Source organism: Talpa europaea (genome assembly GCF_964194135.1).
Source record: "Talpa europaea genome assembly, chromosome: 5".
Taxonomy (NCBI): Eukaryota; Metazoa; Chordata; class Mammalia; order Eulipotyphla; family Talpidae; genus Talpa; species Talpa europaea.
Window position 1 is genome coordinate 129,887,853 of NC_140071.1, and position 16,868 is coordinate 129,904,720.

General features: G+C 40.4%; 1 protein-coding gene across 2 annotated transcripts in view; it reads right to left on the reverse strand.

Annotated features, from left to right (window-relative positions):
- Positions 1 to 7,334: 7,334 nt before the first annotated feature.
- RBPJ (recombination signal binding protein for immunoglobulin kappa J region) overlaps positions 7,335 to 16,868 on the reverse strand; it is a gene marked incomplete at its 5' end in the record, with an annotated part of 80,244 nt that continues 70,710 nt past the window's right edge. Inside the window, 6 exons of one of the 2 annotated variants that reach the window (XM_084233428.1) lie at positions 7,335 to 7,847; positions 7,998 to 8,101; positions 8,476 to 8,631; positions 9,657 to 9,797; positions 14,280 to 14,392; positions 14,547 to 14,684. In XM_084233428.1, coding sequence (XP_084089554.1) covers positions 7,532 to 7,847; positions 7,998 to 8,101; positions 8,476 to 8,631; positions 9,657 to 9,797; positions 14,280 to 14,392; positions 14,547 to 14,684 — 968 coding nt within the window. In that variant the 3' untranslated portion in view covers positions 7,335 to 7,531. The remainder of the gene's footprint in view (positions 7,848 to 7,997; positions 8,102 to 8,475; positions 8,632 to 9,656; positions 9,798 to 14,279; positions 14,393 to 14,546; positions 14,685 to 16,868) is intronic. The other variant, XM_084233427.1, reaches the window with a different exon arrangement.

Below are 16,868 nucleotides of genomic sequence, written 5' to 3' on the forward strand. Positions count from 1 at the left end.
TCTTCCCCCCCAAGGGCAGGAATAGCGGATCTCAGAAAGGAACTGGGCTTGGGAGTGCGCCCACCTCCCTGTGGGTGTTGGCTTCATGCTCCCTGCCAACCAGTTCTCCTTCCCTCTCAGGTCACACGTCAAAAACGAGCCCACCTGACCTCAAACTTGCTTCCCGCCCGACCCGCGGCAGAACCTGGCAGGAAGCCTGTCCAGCCATCCCGAACTCAGCGGTTCTGCTGGGGGAGAGAGGAGCAGGGAAAGAGTTCCCGAGTGCCATCTATGGAAGGGGCATGTCTAGGGAAGGCTTGCCTGGGGGAGAAAGAGGAGGCTTAATAATGGGGCGGGTGACCTCATTATTTTGGCTTATAGGAATGTAATAAACAGTTCGTATAAAGCTCTTAGCACAGCACCTCAATACATCATAGAAATGGTTCACAGCAGTCTAGAGTAGCGTCCTGGTGTTTCTCCCTGACTGGTTGTAAATCTGAGCCTCTCATTACACAAACTGAAGAGCCCACAGAGGCTCCATTTAACCGATCCTGCCCTAACTGTGGAGAGACAGGCAAGGGACTGAGGCGTGCAGGACCCATTTCTCTCATCTGCAAAACTGAATTTGGAGCGACTTTAAAAAGGCGCAAACTCAATCTTGCCCTCTGCCAAAGTCCATTTATCATCTTAGCCAGCTTTTTAAAAAGATTTATTTATTTATGCAGACAAGAACCAGGGGGCAGGCCAGAGGCACGGGGGTGAGAAGATTCACCAGAGACAGAGAGGGGAGCAGAACAGGCAGATTGACTGAAATACACTGCTGAGGGGAGCAGCGGGCAAGACAGGAGAGGTCTGCTGTGCCATGTGAGTAGCTCCCTGGCCGGGGATTGAACTCGTGCTCCAGTAGCTGCGGACAGCTTCATAGGTTGCATCTTAACCCCTTGCACCACCAGGGAGGCCCTCAGCTAGCCATTAAGAAACCCCAACCAGGTTTTTTTTTTTTTTTTTTTTAAAGATTTATTTATTTATTTATACAAGCACTGGGTACAGTCAGAAGCACAGGAGGGTGAGAGAATTCACCAGAGCCAGAGCGGGGAGCAGAGCAGGCAGAAGGACCGAAGTACACTGCTGAGGGGAGCAGCGGGCGGCAGGAGAGGTCTTAACATGCAAGAGACCCAAATACCATTTGCCACGTGGACAACCATTTTATCATTTAAACTGTAATCTAGGTTTGTAAGAAGAGCCGCGCCATGCAATCAATGATGCTCCATGCTCAATTTCATGTTAACCTTTAACTCCCAGTGTGACTCGACCTGGAGATGGGGCCTTTAGGAGGAAACTAAGGTTAAATGAGGTTGCATGGATGGAGGACTGGCTTTAAGTGTGCCATGGAGGCCATGTGGGCACACAGCGAGAAGGTGGCTGCCTGCCAGTAATTGTGCCTTCACCAGAGCCTGGCCAGGCTGACGCCCTCATCTCAGACTTCCAGCCTTCAGACCTGTGAGAAACCCTATGTCATTGTGCAAACTGACTACTCTGGAGCAATTTCTTAAGGTGGCCGAGCAGACTAAGATAAGCCTTAGTGGAAATTTTCAGGAAATAACCCACACCCTAACTGAGCTCAGAGCCCATGATGTCACTAGCCATTTAAAATTTCCCAGTAGTGTCTTCATTCTAATTTGTGGCGCTACCCAGAAATAACATGGCTGGGGAGTCACGCCTCCAAGCAAACAGCTGCCCGTCTCGTCATCCTTCAGCTGTTCTTCTCCCAATCATGCCATTTATAACTTCGGAATCCACCAGCTCACAACTTGTACCGTCACTGTCTAGGACAAGCCCCAAAAGGCAAATATTTTTTCCAAAAACCTTAAAATTTTGTCATCTGTCATGTTAAGAACTTAGTTGTGGGGGCCTCCCTGGTGGCACAAAGGGTTAAGTCTCAGCACTATGAAGCTATCTGCAGCCACTGCAGCATGAGTTCAATCCCCGGCTAGGGAGGTGACCCACATGGCGCAGCAGACCTCTCCTGTCTCACCCACTGCTCCCCTCTGCAGTGTATTTCAGTCGATCGGCCTGTTCTGTTCCCCACTCTCTCTGGTGAATCCTCTCGCCACCTCCTCCCCGTCACCCCGCACCTCTGGTCTAAACCCCAGCTCTTGTGTGCATAAATAATAAAATAACCTAGTTGTGAAGGGTTAAGGAGAAAACCAGTCACTGTGTTGTGTTCACAAAACCAAGTGAACAAAGACAGTCTTAGGAGGAGAAAGTTAGTTCTGAGATAAAAGAACAGCTGTCGCTGCTCCAGAGGTCACTGTGGGAATGACCTAGCACAGGCTACTCCTCTGTATGATGAGGCAGGTGTATCTGGAATAAGTTGGGATTTAAGTACTGACTCTATACTGTAGAAATGACCAAAGGAGTGAGGAGTAGCAGTAGATCAAAAGCAGGGACTAGAGTAATATGCTAAAAAGAACATGATACACGCCTAAACTTCATACTTACCTTCTAAAATTATTTTCTCAGAACACCAACCACCTCATAGTGCCCCCTCCCCAAAGCAAAGCATTCTGTATCTCCAAAAGAAATTTAGGACCTGCAAATGTTTCTTGGTGCTATTAAGAACTTCTCCCTTTCTAGAAACTAAGATGAGTCGATTTCTACCTGTGTGGGCATAACACTTTATCAAACACATAGGTGCCAGCCACGTCAATGACTTCATCCTTAACATAAATCGCTGTGTGTGCAACTGTCGTTACATACGGGTCTTGATAGGCCCATGGCTTACAGTTCTAGGTCTTAGTCTTCGGTTTTAGGTTCTAACCTGTAAGTCAAGATGAATCACTGCATTTGTACTTTACATACATCTGCTCAATCTCTCCCCCTCGCTGTTTTTCCAGCACAAACTTTCTGTAGGGTTTCTTTTTTAAGTAGCTTTCAGGGGCTACATTTTTTTTTTTTTTAAAGGAAGGAACTTCCCTCTGTGCTCACTCCTAATATTAAGAGTTGGAAACTAATGGAGCAGGCCCGCTGCATCTTTCCATCTGTCAACCATGTAGGGTGTGTTCAGTAACAAAAAATAATTTAATGGGATGAGACTGCTTACAAAGTGATTATGCACTATTTACACCAAGGGTGGAAACTTACTATTTTATTACTCTAGTACAGATTCTAAATCTGCAACCAATATCCACCTCAGCCTTTAAAAGCCTCACAATTCAAATCCTATGGATTTTTTAAAAATAATCACTATTTTTAAAGTAAGGTACTTTGGGCCAACTCCTGCTAACTTATATTATTTCCTTTTGGGGAAGTCAGATAAGAAATGAACTTGCTGTGATTTTAAAAATATGTAACTTTCCATTTTTTACTGTTTCCATGTTAACCGAAGAATGTTCTCTCTCTGGTAAGGAGAGAACAGGAGCCCCCACTCAAAAAAACACACCATTATATGTTCCTTCATACACCAGGTCAAATGACAATCTTAGATTGGAGAAGCAAGCTCTTGCTGCACGCTACCTTGCAATTTTGTTGGATTAGCTTGAAATGCTGAATTGGGAAATACACACCTAGAGTGACAATGTCCATTTCCTCATTTCCACAAGGGGAAGAACTCTTTAAAGTATTATGCAGGTACAAAACTTCATTTTCATGTGATGCAGATAGCAAGGGAAGATTGTAAATACACAAACTGTGATATGGAATTTAATTTTATCTTTATGGAGTATTCTGAAATCAAAGACGGTAATACATGCATCAGCACATCCAACAGAAGACTTTTACAATGGTTTACATTTCCTTTTTATTTATTCCTTGAAACTGCCCATATTGCAGGTTTCTCATGAATGAAATATGGAACTGAGCAGATTCTTTTTTCTACAAAATTATGGTATAAACTTGCTCCATTTTCTATCTTATTGCTAATAAACCTTACAGGCGCACAGTTTGTAAAATAAACCCCTTAAGGACTGAATGCGTAAAGCATGCTGCAAGGTACAAGAAATAAGCTAAAAATGAGCATATAAACCTACATCTGGACCAACACAGTACTGAATGCTGGCAAACATTTATCACGACACAGGGAAAAATTAATAAAAGGAGATACAGTTCAGTCCTGAAAGGGTTAAACAGAAACCCTAATATATTATTGTCTCTAACCATCCACCCCACGTACAGTGCTTGAAAACAAAGTCAAAAGTCTGGCACAGAAAAATCACACACATTTGTTCAGTACTCATCAGAAACAGCTGCTTTTGAAATCAAAAGGAAGTAACAGGGTTAATAATTGATTAGCATTTTGTTTCAAAAAGGGACCCCCTTGTAGAATATCTGGTTAAACATGACTAGTTAGTTGTCAAAAACTGCATTTGGATTTTTTCTGAAAGGGCACAGATGGCACCAGTTTCACTAAAAAAACAAAAACAAAAAACAAGCCCTAACCAGTTAGGACTGCGAGTTAAGTCTGTGCAGTCAGTGACCAAAATCTCACTAATGAATACAGATCTGAGGATGCCTTGAGTTGCCACAGTTTGAGAAAAAGTCAGCAGCAGGTTAAATATTATACTAGTGTTCAACTCTGAAATCATTCAAAACGAAAGGGCATTCTACGTGTAAAGTCTTGTTTGCCTTTCCAATCTATGCGATAAATTTAGTGGGCCTAATCAAAACATACTGGGTCACAGCGCAGCTCCTATGTGTACTTTTGGAATCTGCAGAGAATCGTGAGCGCACAGGAACACTTCTACAGCAGAACCTAGAATCAGCCCTCCAGGGTGCTGGACTTGAACTGAAGAGGGGCTGCTCTGGCGGGCAGAGAGCAGTATCTTGAGCAAAGCCACCGCTGGGGTAGGGGCTGTGTCCTGCCACTCCCGGAAGTTATACACTGAACATGATTCACAAATCCATGACAAAAGATTTTTCAAAGCAGCTGACGGAAGAACTACTGATAAACAATAAACTAGAGTAGACGAATCATTTCAGTCTTTAGTTTGTGGTGTTATTGACACAGAAATGGGGAGAATGCCTGGATATATACGTACATTCCTGGACTTGGGGGAAAAAAAGAAAAAGGCATACAGTCAAATATTTCAATTATCTTATTAAAAAAAAGAAGCAAAATAAGATATAAACAGTGGAAAAGCAAAAGTTCATTTTAATAAAGCCATAAGCTTAAACTATTTTGAGCTGCAAAGCTGGGTAAGTAAGGATAGATTTGTTCTTCAAAAGCATCTCCTCTGTTAAGGTTAATTTATAATTCTGTTACTGGGAAGTGGCGGAAACTTGTGGCCCATTACAAGTAGAGCAGCACTGAAAAAATTCCGCACTCTGAACAAAAAGCACTGTGTAAAGACTATTTCCGTGACTCAACAAAGAATAAATACTACTCAGAAGTGAGCAAGTTTGCAAGAAAAAGCAACAGTAAACAGTAAAAACAAAGAAAGATAAGGCCACAATGAGTTCTGCCCTTGATCACCAGAACAGGTTTAAAATGTGAGGCAGGATCAGCTCACAAGAGAAGCGAGTGACTGAGCCGACCTGAAGAGAAGGCTATGCATATAGTAGAGTGCAGCCTGTGAGTCATTAAGGAGGCTTGCAGTAAAGGAAAACCACAATAACTCTGATGAAACCACTAACCTGTTTTACATATGACTCCCCCTTGAAAACTGAGGAAAAAGTGATTTGTAGCTGTTAGGAACTGTATTTACAATAGTCTGAGCAAAAGAATGAGTGGTGATGGTGACGATGATGATGGCGGCAAAGCTGGGGGAGGGAGGTGGAAGCTACTGATACATAAAAGTTTACTCGTGGAAATTTCTTCACAACAGCCCGGGACACCGGAAAGACCACGCGCGGTGCGCCACACTGCACGGAGTTCCAGGTCTGCGTCCCTAAGGTACCTGTGGCTCCTGTGTCAACGGGGCAGTAAAAGCTTACCACAATCGAGAGGTAGTTTTACTCTAACAAGGACGATTGTATCACGGGACTATGTCTCACAACATCACACATGTGGTTCCCGAACGCCATGCAGCCCGCGCGAAGGGTCTGCAGCAATTAATTTCTAAGAGACCGAACAAAGGCATCGCCGACATGCCGGAATGGAAGCGGTGTGAGACTCTCGAGCTGGACCTGCAGGCCAACACACAGCCCTGAACGCAACCAGCGGCCAGTACCAGGGAAGAGAACACAGCGGGCGAGGAGGGGCGGGGGTGGAAAGGTGAGTTACTTTTGCATTTGTAGACTCTCACAACTCTCTGTTTCTAAAGTACTGTCTTCCAGCTATTTTAGTTGGTCACCTAATAGAAGCATCTTGTTTTAAGGTTACAATGATGTTTTGACCTACGCTACCATAAAAAAGGAATTAAAAACAAGCCTTTTGTCGAGATTTTCCTCATTATCGTGTAAGGGCACCATCTACCCACCGGTAGCAAATACTTCTCATGATTTTTTTCTGCTGTATGCCAGCAAGGCAAAAATTACCCTGCTGAAGGAAATCACCAGAACATTCCAAGTTCAAAATAAAATGTTTAACTTACACATAATACAAGTTATGTACAAGATTAAGAGAGACAACAGACTGAACAAATCCTGGAAGCTGTTGACACACTTATGCAATGGGCAAGGGGAGGGGACACTTCAAATGTTCTGAGCCATTAACTCATTAATGACGAAATGGCCACACTGAATTCCATGTCACTGTTAGAACCTCTTGGGTTATCACTATAAATACATTAAAAAAAAAAAAAAGGAAAACATGGAAGTAACTAGCAACAGTATCTGAGGAGAGAGACTAGGTGAACATACATTGCATGTATTGCAGGCAAGGCAGAGGCATTTTTTTAAAGCTTTTGCACAGACTTCATATAATCTTTAAAAAAAAATAGGCAGGCCTTTACAAGAGTTGACTTGCTGAAATCAAAACAATTTCGACTTGGGAAAAGTCATAAGACCTCAGCTTTAAAAAAAAATAAAAAGAACAGTTCCAGCCTTAGACCACAAGAAAACCTGGAAGAGTGTGGTGATTAGGTGACACAAGCATGGTCAGGCTTTGGAACCTGAATGTACTGGAGCAAAAAAGCTCCGGGGAAGGGGGCCGGGCGGGGAGAACCACCTATCTGGTAACAAAGGTGAATTATATGCGGTGATATAAAAAGGTATGGTGAACATGTACCTTTTACTAAAGCTTATACAAGTTCCTTGGTCCATAAAAACTAGGTTAGATTTGTATCTTCTAGTTTGATTACCTTTTATTCCAGCCACATCTCTATTTCTTGCCCATTTAAACAAAACCAAACAAAAACCAACAAACAAAATTAACAGCTGAAAATAACTGATTTCCAATGGTTTGTACATTTTGATGTTTTTTTTGTTGGCTTTACTGTGGCTTCTGCATTTCCAATCAGCACTTGCAGGTAACGGGGTTTTTGAATAGTATCACTGGTATGAAAAGTTTTCCCAAGAAACCACAAAAGATTGTTCATTTTTCTCTCTTTCCTTTTTTTTTCTGCCACCCTTTTGCCGCACTCAAGTCAGTTAAGTCCTAGCAAAAGAACGGTAGTTAGGACACCACTGTTGCTGTGGATGATGTGACATTGGTTGAATTTGTGCTGACATTTGTGTAACTTCCCTCGCTGTTTGTGTTTGATTCGTTCGAGGGCACTTGGCTGGAGTTGGCTCGAAGGATTGCGCCCGCTGCACTGCAATGTGGCCGAGGCCCTGGTTCTGGTGTGTAGGTAAAGGTAAGGCTGGTGGAATAAATGATTCCATCGTTACGGACCAAAGTTACTGGAACTTGCACTGGCTGCCGGACCCATCTCCAACCTTCTCGGAATGCAGAAATGTCTGGGACCACACAGAGCATACTCTCGCCACATCTGAGGAGGAAACAGGCGTCACTTAAAATCAAGGCAAATTCTACAATGGAAACTGGGTGTTTAAATACATTACAATCAGTATCAGGCAAGAATCTCACATGCACAGGCCCAGCAAAACCTCTGGATGATGTAATGAGTTTTATCAAATACCTGTACATGGTTTCCGCTTCTACATCTCCAAACCATACTCGTAAATTCGGAGTGAAGTTCTGTCCTGTAAGTTCAAGCATTGCTACGTCCCCGCCGCCATTCAACTGCAATTCATAGAAATCGGAACAACTGTTGAGAAAACTTGTCATTTTTCATTCACGTAAGCACAGATTAACTTCTCACTGGAGGATCATTTACAGAAAAAAATGGCAACTGAAATATTTCTTTTAAAGTGACATGATTACAGAGTGAGTTAAACGATCTCAAGATAACATTCAAGTTTATTTGAATTTAAAGTGTCTTGCATAATAGTATGATCCTGGGATTTCCATTTTTTAATAAGTGAATGTATAGCAAATCCCTAAATGCAAAGATTTGGAGAAAAAGAACACAACGACTGCAAAACAAAATCACACCAAGTGATAACTGAGAGCAGCTGCAAAGAGCTACAAGTCACCTGGCAGTTAAGTGGCCTCACCTGAAGACTCTCTACGACAGGCACAGGTGTGACTGGGGCGAGGACAGGGCCCATTCCCTCATAAAATGTATACTCTGCCTTATCCGTGCTGATGATTGTCCAGGAAGCTCCATCATTTATCATCTCTTTATTTGGTTCTTTTGGGCATGGAGTGGCCTGATGCAGAAAGAATTCTGAGTTTTACACATATTGTTGCACAAGACAAGCTTATCAAAGTAACACAGGCTGTAGCTAACATGGAGAAAATTTAGTCAACCATGGCACTTTGCCAATTCCTAAATACAGAATATTAATGTGGAAAGTTCACATAGGGTAGTTTTTTATTATAATACAAAATATTTCAGTGACTAAGTAATTAACACCACCTTGCAGAATAACCACTTAAGAGTACATCGGTAGCTGCATAATTTCTTTAATAAAAGATCAGTGTGTTTGATTCAAGTAGCTGATTAAAATTCTTCAGGGTACCCTAAGAGGAGAGACTGGGAGCCCCTCACGCTTGGAGAAAAACTAGGAACTTACTGCACCTTCACAGGAGGGAACCAAGATGTGTCCTGGCAATCCTGTATGCCTACTTTAAAACACTAGACCAGTCCACAGTGCTGGATGGCCCAGAATAGCTGCGTGTGGCTATTATCTCTGAAACAGGATGCTAATGTTTACAAACAAGTTTCACAGGAAAGCTTAATTATCCTGTGAAATCATTTGCCCATGTCTAAAATGTCCTCAGGAAAGCCTTCTGAGTAAAAGTAGCTACACGTGAGCTTTTAATGCACACTGTCTTTACTATCTTGGAAGACTCCAACACAAATCTGATGAAAATTATGAACCAGCCCCCAAAATATACATGCATCCACACACAATATCTGCACCTAATTTCAAAGACCCTGGACATTCCAAAATTTGTTTCTAGATAATCTGAAGGGCTTTTTGTTCCTCAGAACTAGATGCTAGATTTTCTCAGAACATTCTGTAGTTTTGAGTTCCTTGCTGAGTTAGGATGACTGTCATGTCTAAGGCTACTGGAGGGACGGATGCTTGGACTTGAGATAAATGTGTGAACACAGTTTCGTGTTTTTGCCAATAATTAACTTTAAACAAAGGCTCAGGTTTCACTATGTTGTTAACATGAAAATTTTCCCATTTTGGATTTCAGCAATAACTTAAAAAAAAAAACATACCTGAAACTGGATTATTCTTTCTTGAGAAAGGCACAAGTACATTCTTTCTGTATCCTTAAGGTAAAATGCACATTTATGGAGCTGTGACACAGGATCATCTGCATCCAGCAATGCAGTCTGCTTGTCGACCTTCCTAATTATCTTTATTTCAACAATTTAAAAAAAAAAAAAAAAGGTCATCACATATGCAGTTTTCATTTTGTACACTGTCAAGAATACACAAAATTTATGCTATACAGCACAGTTATTTGTCACATAGCCAGAGCTACAAAAACATTTACAAACAATAAGGTTAGGGCAAAAAAATAAATGACAAGCATGTCAGTATGTGGAAACCATTACCTCCCATGAATGCCTAAACCACCAAGGCAGCAGGCCGTTGTGTTCTAGATCAGTGCTTGCCAAACTTTAATGTGCATGTAAGTCATTTGGGAATGTTTTCAAAGGTACAGGTTCCAAACGATTCAACAAATCTTGGTTGGGGCCTCATATTCTGCATTTCTAACAAATTCCCAGTGATGTTTATGCTGCTGGTATGCGAGCCATATTTTGAGTAGCAAGTTCAGGTGACGTTTCCCGTAATATACAGAATAACAAAAATTTCAATGTCAAAGGAAAAAGTCTCTCTAAAGGCTACGTGAGTGTGCTCACCAGTGCGGTCCATTAATCAGTACTTTCTATAATTATAATCCAAGTTTTCTACAACATCCATATGGATATCTGAAAGATCATCCTATCAAATCTCAGAGGTCAGTTACCACATAGAAAGTAACCCCTAATTGTTTGGAGATGATGATGAAGATCATTCCTCACAGCCTATAAACACATCAAACTATTTTTCATGTTTAAGACTGAACGTAAATAAAACATTCCCTCGACTACACGTCACTGTCCCTCACTCTTACCACCCCATTTCTCTGCTCAACTTCATAGCAAAGTCCTTTTCTACAACCATCCAATCTCCTGCAATCTCTCTAGTCTTTTGTCTCCAAGTCTCCACCAGAGTTGCTCTTGCCAGAGACTTCCAGACACTTCTCTCTCTTTGGCTTATGAGATTTCTCAGAAGCAGCTGGCACAGACCATTCTCCATTGGAGTTCACCTGCTGTAAGCTGGCCGTTAGAGTCCCAGGGTTGAGTGCTCAGACCACGTCTCTTCTCTTCATACTCTGTACTTTCTACCCTATGTCAAGATTGGCAACTCCCAAGTTTTTATCTCCAGCCCTGTCCTCTCTCCTTGCGTATTTAACTACTATCCGAAAGCTTCACTCAAGATGTGTTCTAGGGAGCCAAGTCTTAATCGTCAAAACCAAACTTTTTTGCTTCTTCCTAAATTTGATTCTCTCTCAACTCACAGCTAAATAATGGCACTACTGTTCAATCACAGATACTAGTTATCCTTGACCCCTTGCTTTCTCTCCTATCCAACCATCCAATCTGTCAACAAATTCTGTCAGGTCTGCTTTGAAATCGATTCTCCTCGCGTCACCTCCCCGCTACAAAAGCCCTGCCACCCGTCTCTGCCTCCATTGCTACATCCCTGTCCTCCCTGCTGTGAGAACACAGCAGCCTGGTTACCATTTGCATTTAATGCGTGCGAATCACCCCCGGGCACCTGGTAAATACAGATAAAAAGTCCTTACCCCAATAGAAACTTCAAAATATCGCCCTTGGCCAACCATGCAGCCTCCTCTTCTACCACTTGTTCCTCCTTGCTTCCCCCGCTCCAGCTGCAGTGGCCTCCTCACCAGTCTGCACACATTCCTGCCCTAGCTCTCCTTGCACTCATTCTGTCTGCTGCCCAAAGTGTGCCTCACCCAGTGTACCCTGACTCCGTCTGACCTGCTCCAATATTCCCACTTCAAAAAGACTTCCGTGACCCCACTAAGCCCTCCTACAATTCTCTGTCCTTTTATACTGTTTTATTTTTCTTCTTAACCATGACATTAACCTTTTAGTATATGTATTATATGGGCTTTTCTTTAGCTGACTTTTGTCTATCTCCCCATCAAAACATAAGGTCCATAAGGACAAAAGTTTACCAGCATCTAGACATGCCCAGTGTGAGGGAGGGTCAAGGCTATTTGCAGAACACACCTATGCACACAGGAAGGAAATACTTTCCTCGACAATGAGCATTCTTAGTAGTAACTATAATGTAGTGTGAGGATTAAAGGAACCAATACATGGGAAAGTGCTTAAAATAGACTATTAATATTATGCATTACTTCTGGCTTTTATTATAAGATTCACACCTCACATTCAAAGATCATTTTTCTTCAGTTCAGCCACAACTGAATATACATCCCAATCTTTAAAGTTAACATTCTTCATAGTTACATATTTAGCTTTGAATTTATCAGCCAGCTTGTCATTCTATTTACATTTCCACTAAGTTTTCAGAGAGACAGTACACAGCAATTATAGCTTCTAAGATAGTCTGCCAAACTAATTAAACTCAAGCAAAATGTCTCAATTCTATACTAAAGTCTTAAAGCTGTATTTAAATTTTAACGAGGTTTGGATTTAAGGAAATAGCCGATTTTTTAATGATGTAAGTCTAAAGCTTCCTGTTTGTCTAGAACTTATTTATGCTTCTCAACCATGTAAGGATTAAGACTGTGGTACTATATTTCTCTGTCTGAAGTACTATTACTTGTATGCTGCTACTTCTTTGCTAGCTAGCAACAGTAAGCAGCATATAATGAAAACATAGCCACGTTTGGTTCATTTTCACTCCCCACAATGATTTTTTGGAAAGGAATAATGTTGAGTGACCAATCTCTTACCAGTACAGAAACCAAGATTTGCTTTGATCATTTCTAATTATTATGAAGAGGAGAGAAATCTGAGAAACCAGATGGTATGAACATTATTACTTAAGCTAAATGAGTGGTAAACTCAATATTCATAAAACATCAGGGGTTACATCAACTGTCCATCACCCTTCTGTGATGGCTTCGTGGATTGTGAGCCAGGATTTACTGTATTTCTGAGGTTAACTGGCAGTAGCCCTTGGACAAGAAACACTTCTTAATTCATATTTCTACCACTATATTGGGTAAATATCCAGCAAATGCTGGCTGAGTTTATGTCAGTGACTAGTTCATGTAACAGATCTTAGATGGCCCTAAATCTCTGGAGTCTCTGCAACCTTGAAGAGTGAGGTAAATGTCTAACTGAGGGTTATCACTAGTTAGCTAGATCTGTATAGATCTAGCTTTTGAGAGTACCCTAAATAGCAGTAGGTTTTCTCAGTAGGACATTTATCCAACTGAACCTAGTCTTGGAGTGAAAGTATATTCTAAGCAAGGCTCTCCAATGTGGCTGATATTCTAAGAATCATCAAAATCAACTTTCAGATATTAAGGTAGGATTTTCCTTTTCAAAAGTACAACAAAGCTACAGAAAGCCATCTATACAAGACCATGCCTTTGTGAAAAACTATACACGTAGATCATTTAAAAACTATAATTTTGAGGAAACTAATTTCTCAGTCATGGATCCTCTAGAAAGAGGTGTTTATCACTACGTTAATGCTGGTACAGCAAATTTTTTAAGGCATCATCTAGATTGGTTTTTTATTTGCAACGTTTTAATAATCAAAGACATGTTAATAGTTTTGAATACTGAAAATATCCCATTAAAGATGCTTTGAAGCATAGCAGATTACTGGCACTTTACATGAAACTGTAAGAAGAAATGCAATTTTTAGACCTGAGACTTCTTCTAAGTACTGTGTGTCACATGTGGCTGATCAGAGACACACACATTGAGCTGTGCTTCTGCCCTAAGAGCAGGTAAGCATGATCCTGGGACAGAGGCGATAACCTGGTGAATGGAAAGAACTAGAGTACATGCTGGGACTTCTGTGTTTTTCTGTCCGTTTTTTTTTTTTTTTACATTTTTTTTTACAGCCTTTGTTTCCTACTTTTACCCTTTTTATTTTAATTTGTCCCAATTTCAAGATTTTATGCATGAATGCTGCCACACTTCATATCTATTCAAGGGGAAATGGGAAATAAAATCACCTTGTATAACTATGACATGAATATGCAGGAGGGGGTATTAAAATCTTTTTGCTTTCATTTTGTTAAGAAAAGTTTTTATAGTTTCAGGAGCTTCCAAGTGAACAAAAAACTTGTCTCCCCAATTTTATTACATTTTTACTAAACCTGTCTTCTTATGGGAGAGTAAATTAATAAAAATTATGCTTGTGTTTTTAAAGAAATAACAATGCGGTCCTTTTGAAAACTTGATCTTACATGAGGATGAAGGTTCCAACTAGCCCAACAAACAAGGAATACAGACAGGGCGCCTGCATGATTTAGTAAGAGAAATCGTGGGGTGACTTCACAGTGCCCTCTATTGAACATGTGTTGAACATACAACCAAAATTTATTAGAAATAATATAACCAGTCATTAAAAATGGATTCATAAAAACTGGCTAAATGCTTGAAGCCATTTTTTAAAATAAGGTGTGGTATAACTGTCAATGATCAACAGGTTTTTCTTTTGAAATTAAAAAGAAGAGGCTAAGCTGTATTTTTACATTTAAATGTTTTGGTTTTTCAGTTTTCCTTATTTTTACTTCATATATGGCAAAAGCAAAAGTGGAGCCCTACCAATCTTGGGAGTGCCATGCCAGTAACTGAACACACAAGTTTGACGGTCTGTCCATAATGGATGTAGCCATCACGAACTGTGAATTCTTCTCCTTCTGATTCATCATCATCCACTGGAGTGGGGATAAAGAGAGAGCAAACAATTATCTTTCAGAATCCATTTAACCTGCTTAAGTGACAAAACTAAACATATCCCTATGTCTTATTATCAAAACAAATTGAACAATTTTACATTGAAAACATCAAGTGCACATTTTCTATACTCACAGAGATGAATGTAAAATGCTCCCCACTGCTGAGAACTGGCATGGAAATTACCTCCTTCTACATGCAAGTATCTGGTACTGACTGTCTGGGATCGAAGTCGATTAAACAGAGCCACCTTTGTTCCTGAGGCAATGCATACTGCAAAGAAAAAGTAGCTAATGTTTATGTGATTTGGGGTGGGGGGAGCAAAAAGGGCCGCTACCCGGCGAGTAATGCTTATTCTTTATAATAATTTAAGTAACAGATTCTGACAGCAAGTGCTTTAACCTTCAAAGAAAATACGGATGATAGCCCTTTCCCCCAAAAGTCAAGGTAACTTTAAAAGCTGTCAAGGTAAAGATAAAACATAAGCCAAACTAATCATTCTTAAATGAGAGCCGCACAATGTGTTAAATGCAGAACTGCTCGTCAAAAGGAATTTAAAATAATAAACATGCAACAGTAAGAAATTGATTAAGTAAATGATCATCTCATTCACCTATTTAAATATATCACATCTAAATGCACAGATAAGAAAATATCTTTCTGGAATATTACTGAACAGAAGAGGTAGGCTAGAAAACAATGTATGCTGTAGTTCCATTAGGTGTGTGTGCGTATGTGCACGTGGAGGGGTGGGGGGTGGTGTCCCACACACAATCTCTGGAATATTTTCATAGAAGTTTGGAAGGATATTTGCCAAAAGTTTAGGGCCACTGCCTCTGGAGACTGTGATTTTAGATTTCATTTTTTTTTTTAATACCTTAGAGTATAGCACTGCATGAAATTTCATGAAAAAAACACACCATCTCTGTAATTAGGAAAATATTCTGATAGTGAAAGATGTTCTCTGCCATCAAGAAACTTATAATCAATAGAAACACAAAGTTGAAGAGGTTAAATAAAATCCTGTAATTTGGGTTGGACATAACCTAAATACATGGCATTCTATACCTTCTGAGGCAAGAATCCACCACTATCAAGGAGACCCTACCTTGTAGCAACAAAAAAGTAGCAAAGAACAACAAACTTAAACCTGATTAAAACTTCTAAAGTAACTACTGACAGATACTGTCTCCTTGACCATACTGTAGACAGGCTCCTCTGAGCTCTCTTTTTGACCAGGCCTCTTCTTTGGGCCCCAACACCAGCGTGCCTAGCCCACAAGAATCCTGCTCAGTCATCCTCCTACTCTTGACATCAAGTTCTTCCACCTTTTACATCTGATCACTTGCCTTTGGCAAGAATTCTGTTAAGCTAGCTAAGCAAGAACCTCCTTTGCCTTGATGGCTCCCCTAGTAATTTTCCATCCATTGACAACCCCCACCGCCCCTAACATACACACATTCTGCTCCTTGGTGATAAATCCCTGCTTGTCCTTGTATTCCAAATTGAGCTGGCTTCTTTACAGAAGTCTCTTTCCCCCTATTCAAGAGTGCTGAATAAAATCTGTCTTGACCACCATAAAGGTAGTGTCCAAAAGTTTCACTTTGACACTAATTTACAGAAAACATATTAAAACTACACCAAGGAAATGAAATGAACAAAATTCAGTATGTGAAAGTCTCTCATGCCCAAATGATTCAGCCTCTTTAATAACCTACAAGAAGAGAAAGAGAGAGGAAAATGGAGAAGGAAGGTCAAAACAATATATATTGTAATACCTTGTAAACCTTATTTGAATTGTTGATTACAACCAAGAATATAAAAAAAAATGACATTTTAGACAATTTAAAATTTGAATACTGATTACATTTACCCTGGCTTCCTCTGCCAGCTACACTGACCTCCAAACCACCATCAAATGAGAAGACTAAAAGAATTAGAAAAATCACTATTTTGTAGTCCTTCATGAAATAATGGATTTAAGCAGTCACCATCAAAGGCTACTAAAACCGCTGGACTAAAGATTGCTGAGGAACGTGAAGATGATATAGCTTAATAACTTACAATAATCATCCTGATGTGACAAGATACTATTACATGACTTCTGAACCAATGGAAATGAACATACATTAGACCAGCTAATTATAAATGAAAGTCTTCAGGTCTAATCACTAGTGCATGGAAAATATGAGAAAACAGTAGAACATGAATCAACCAGATCTAAAATATGGAAACCACATGGGAAAAACAACACAGTCTCTTCAACCGAAGGGAAAAAAAAAAAAAAAAAGACATCAAAGAAAAACAGGCTGGTGGGAGAGAAAAGAATCTATTACAGATTGAGATGTGTGGACTTTGGACCCAGGTTTGAAGAGGCTTGTTTAAAAAAAAAAAAACAACAAAAACAGAACGAAAGAGATTAATTAGACGGCATGGCAAACTCACACGTGGACTAGC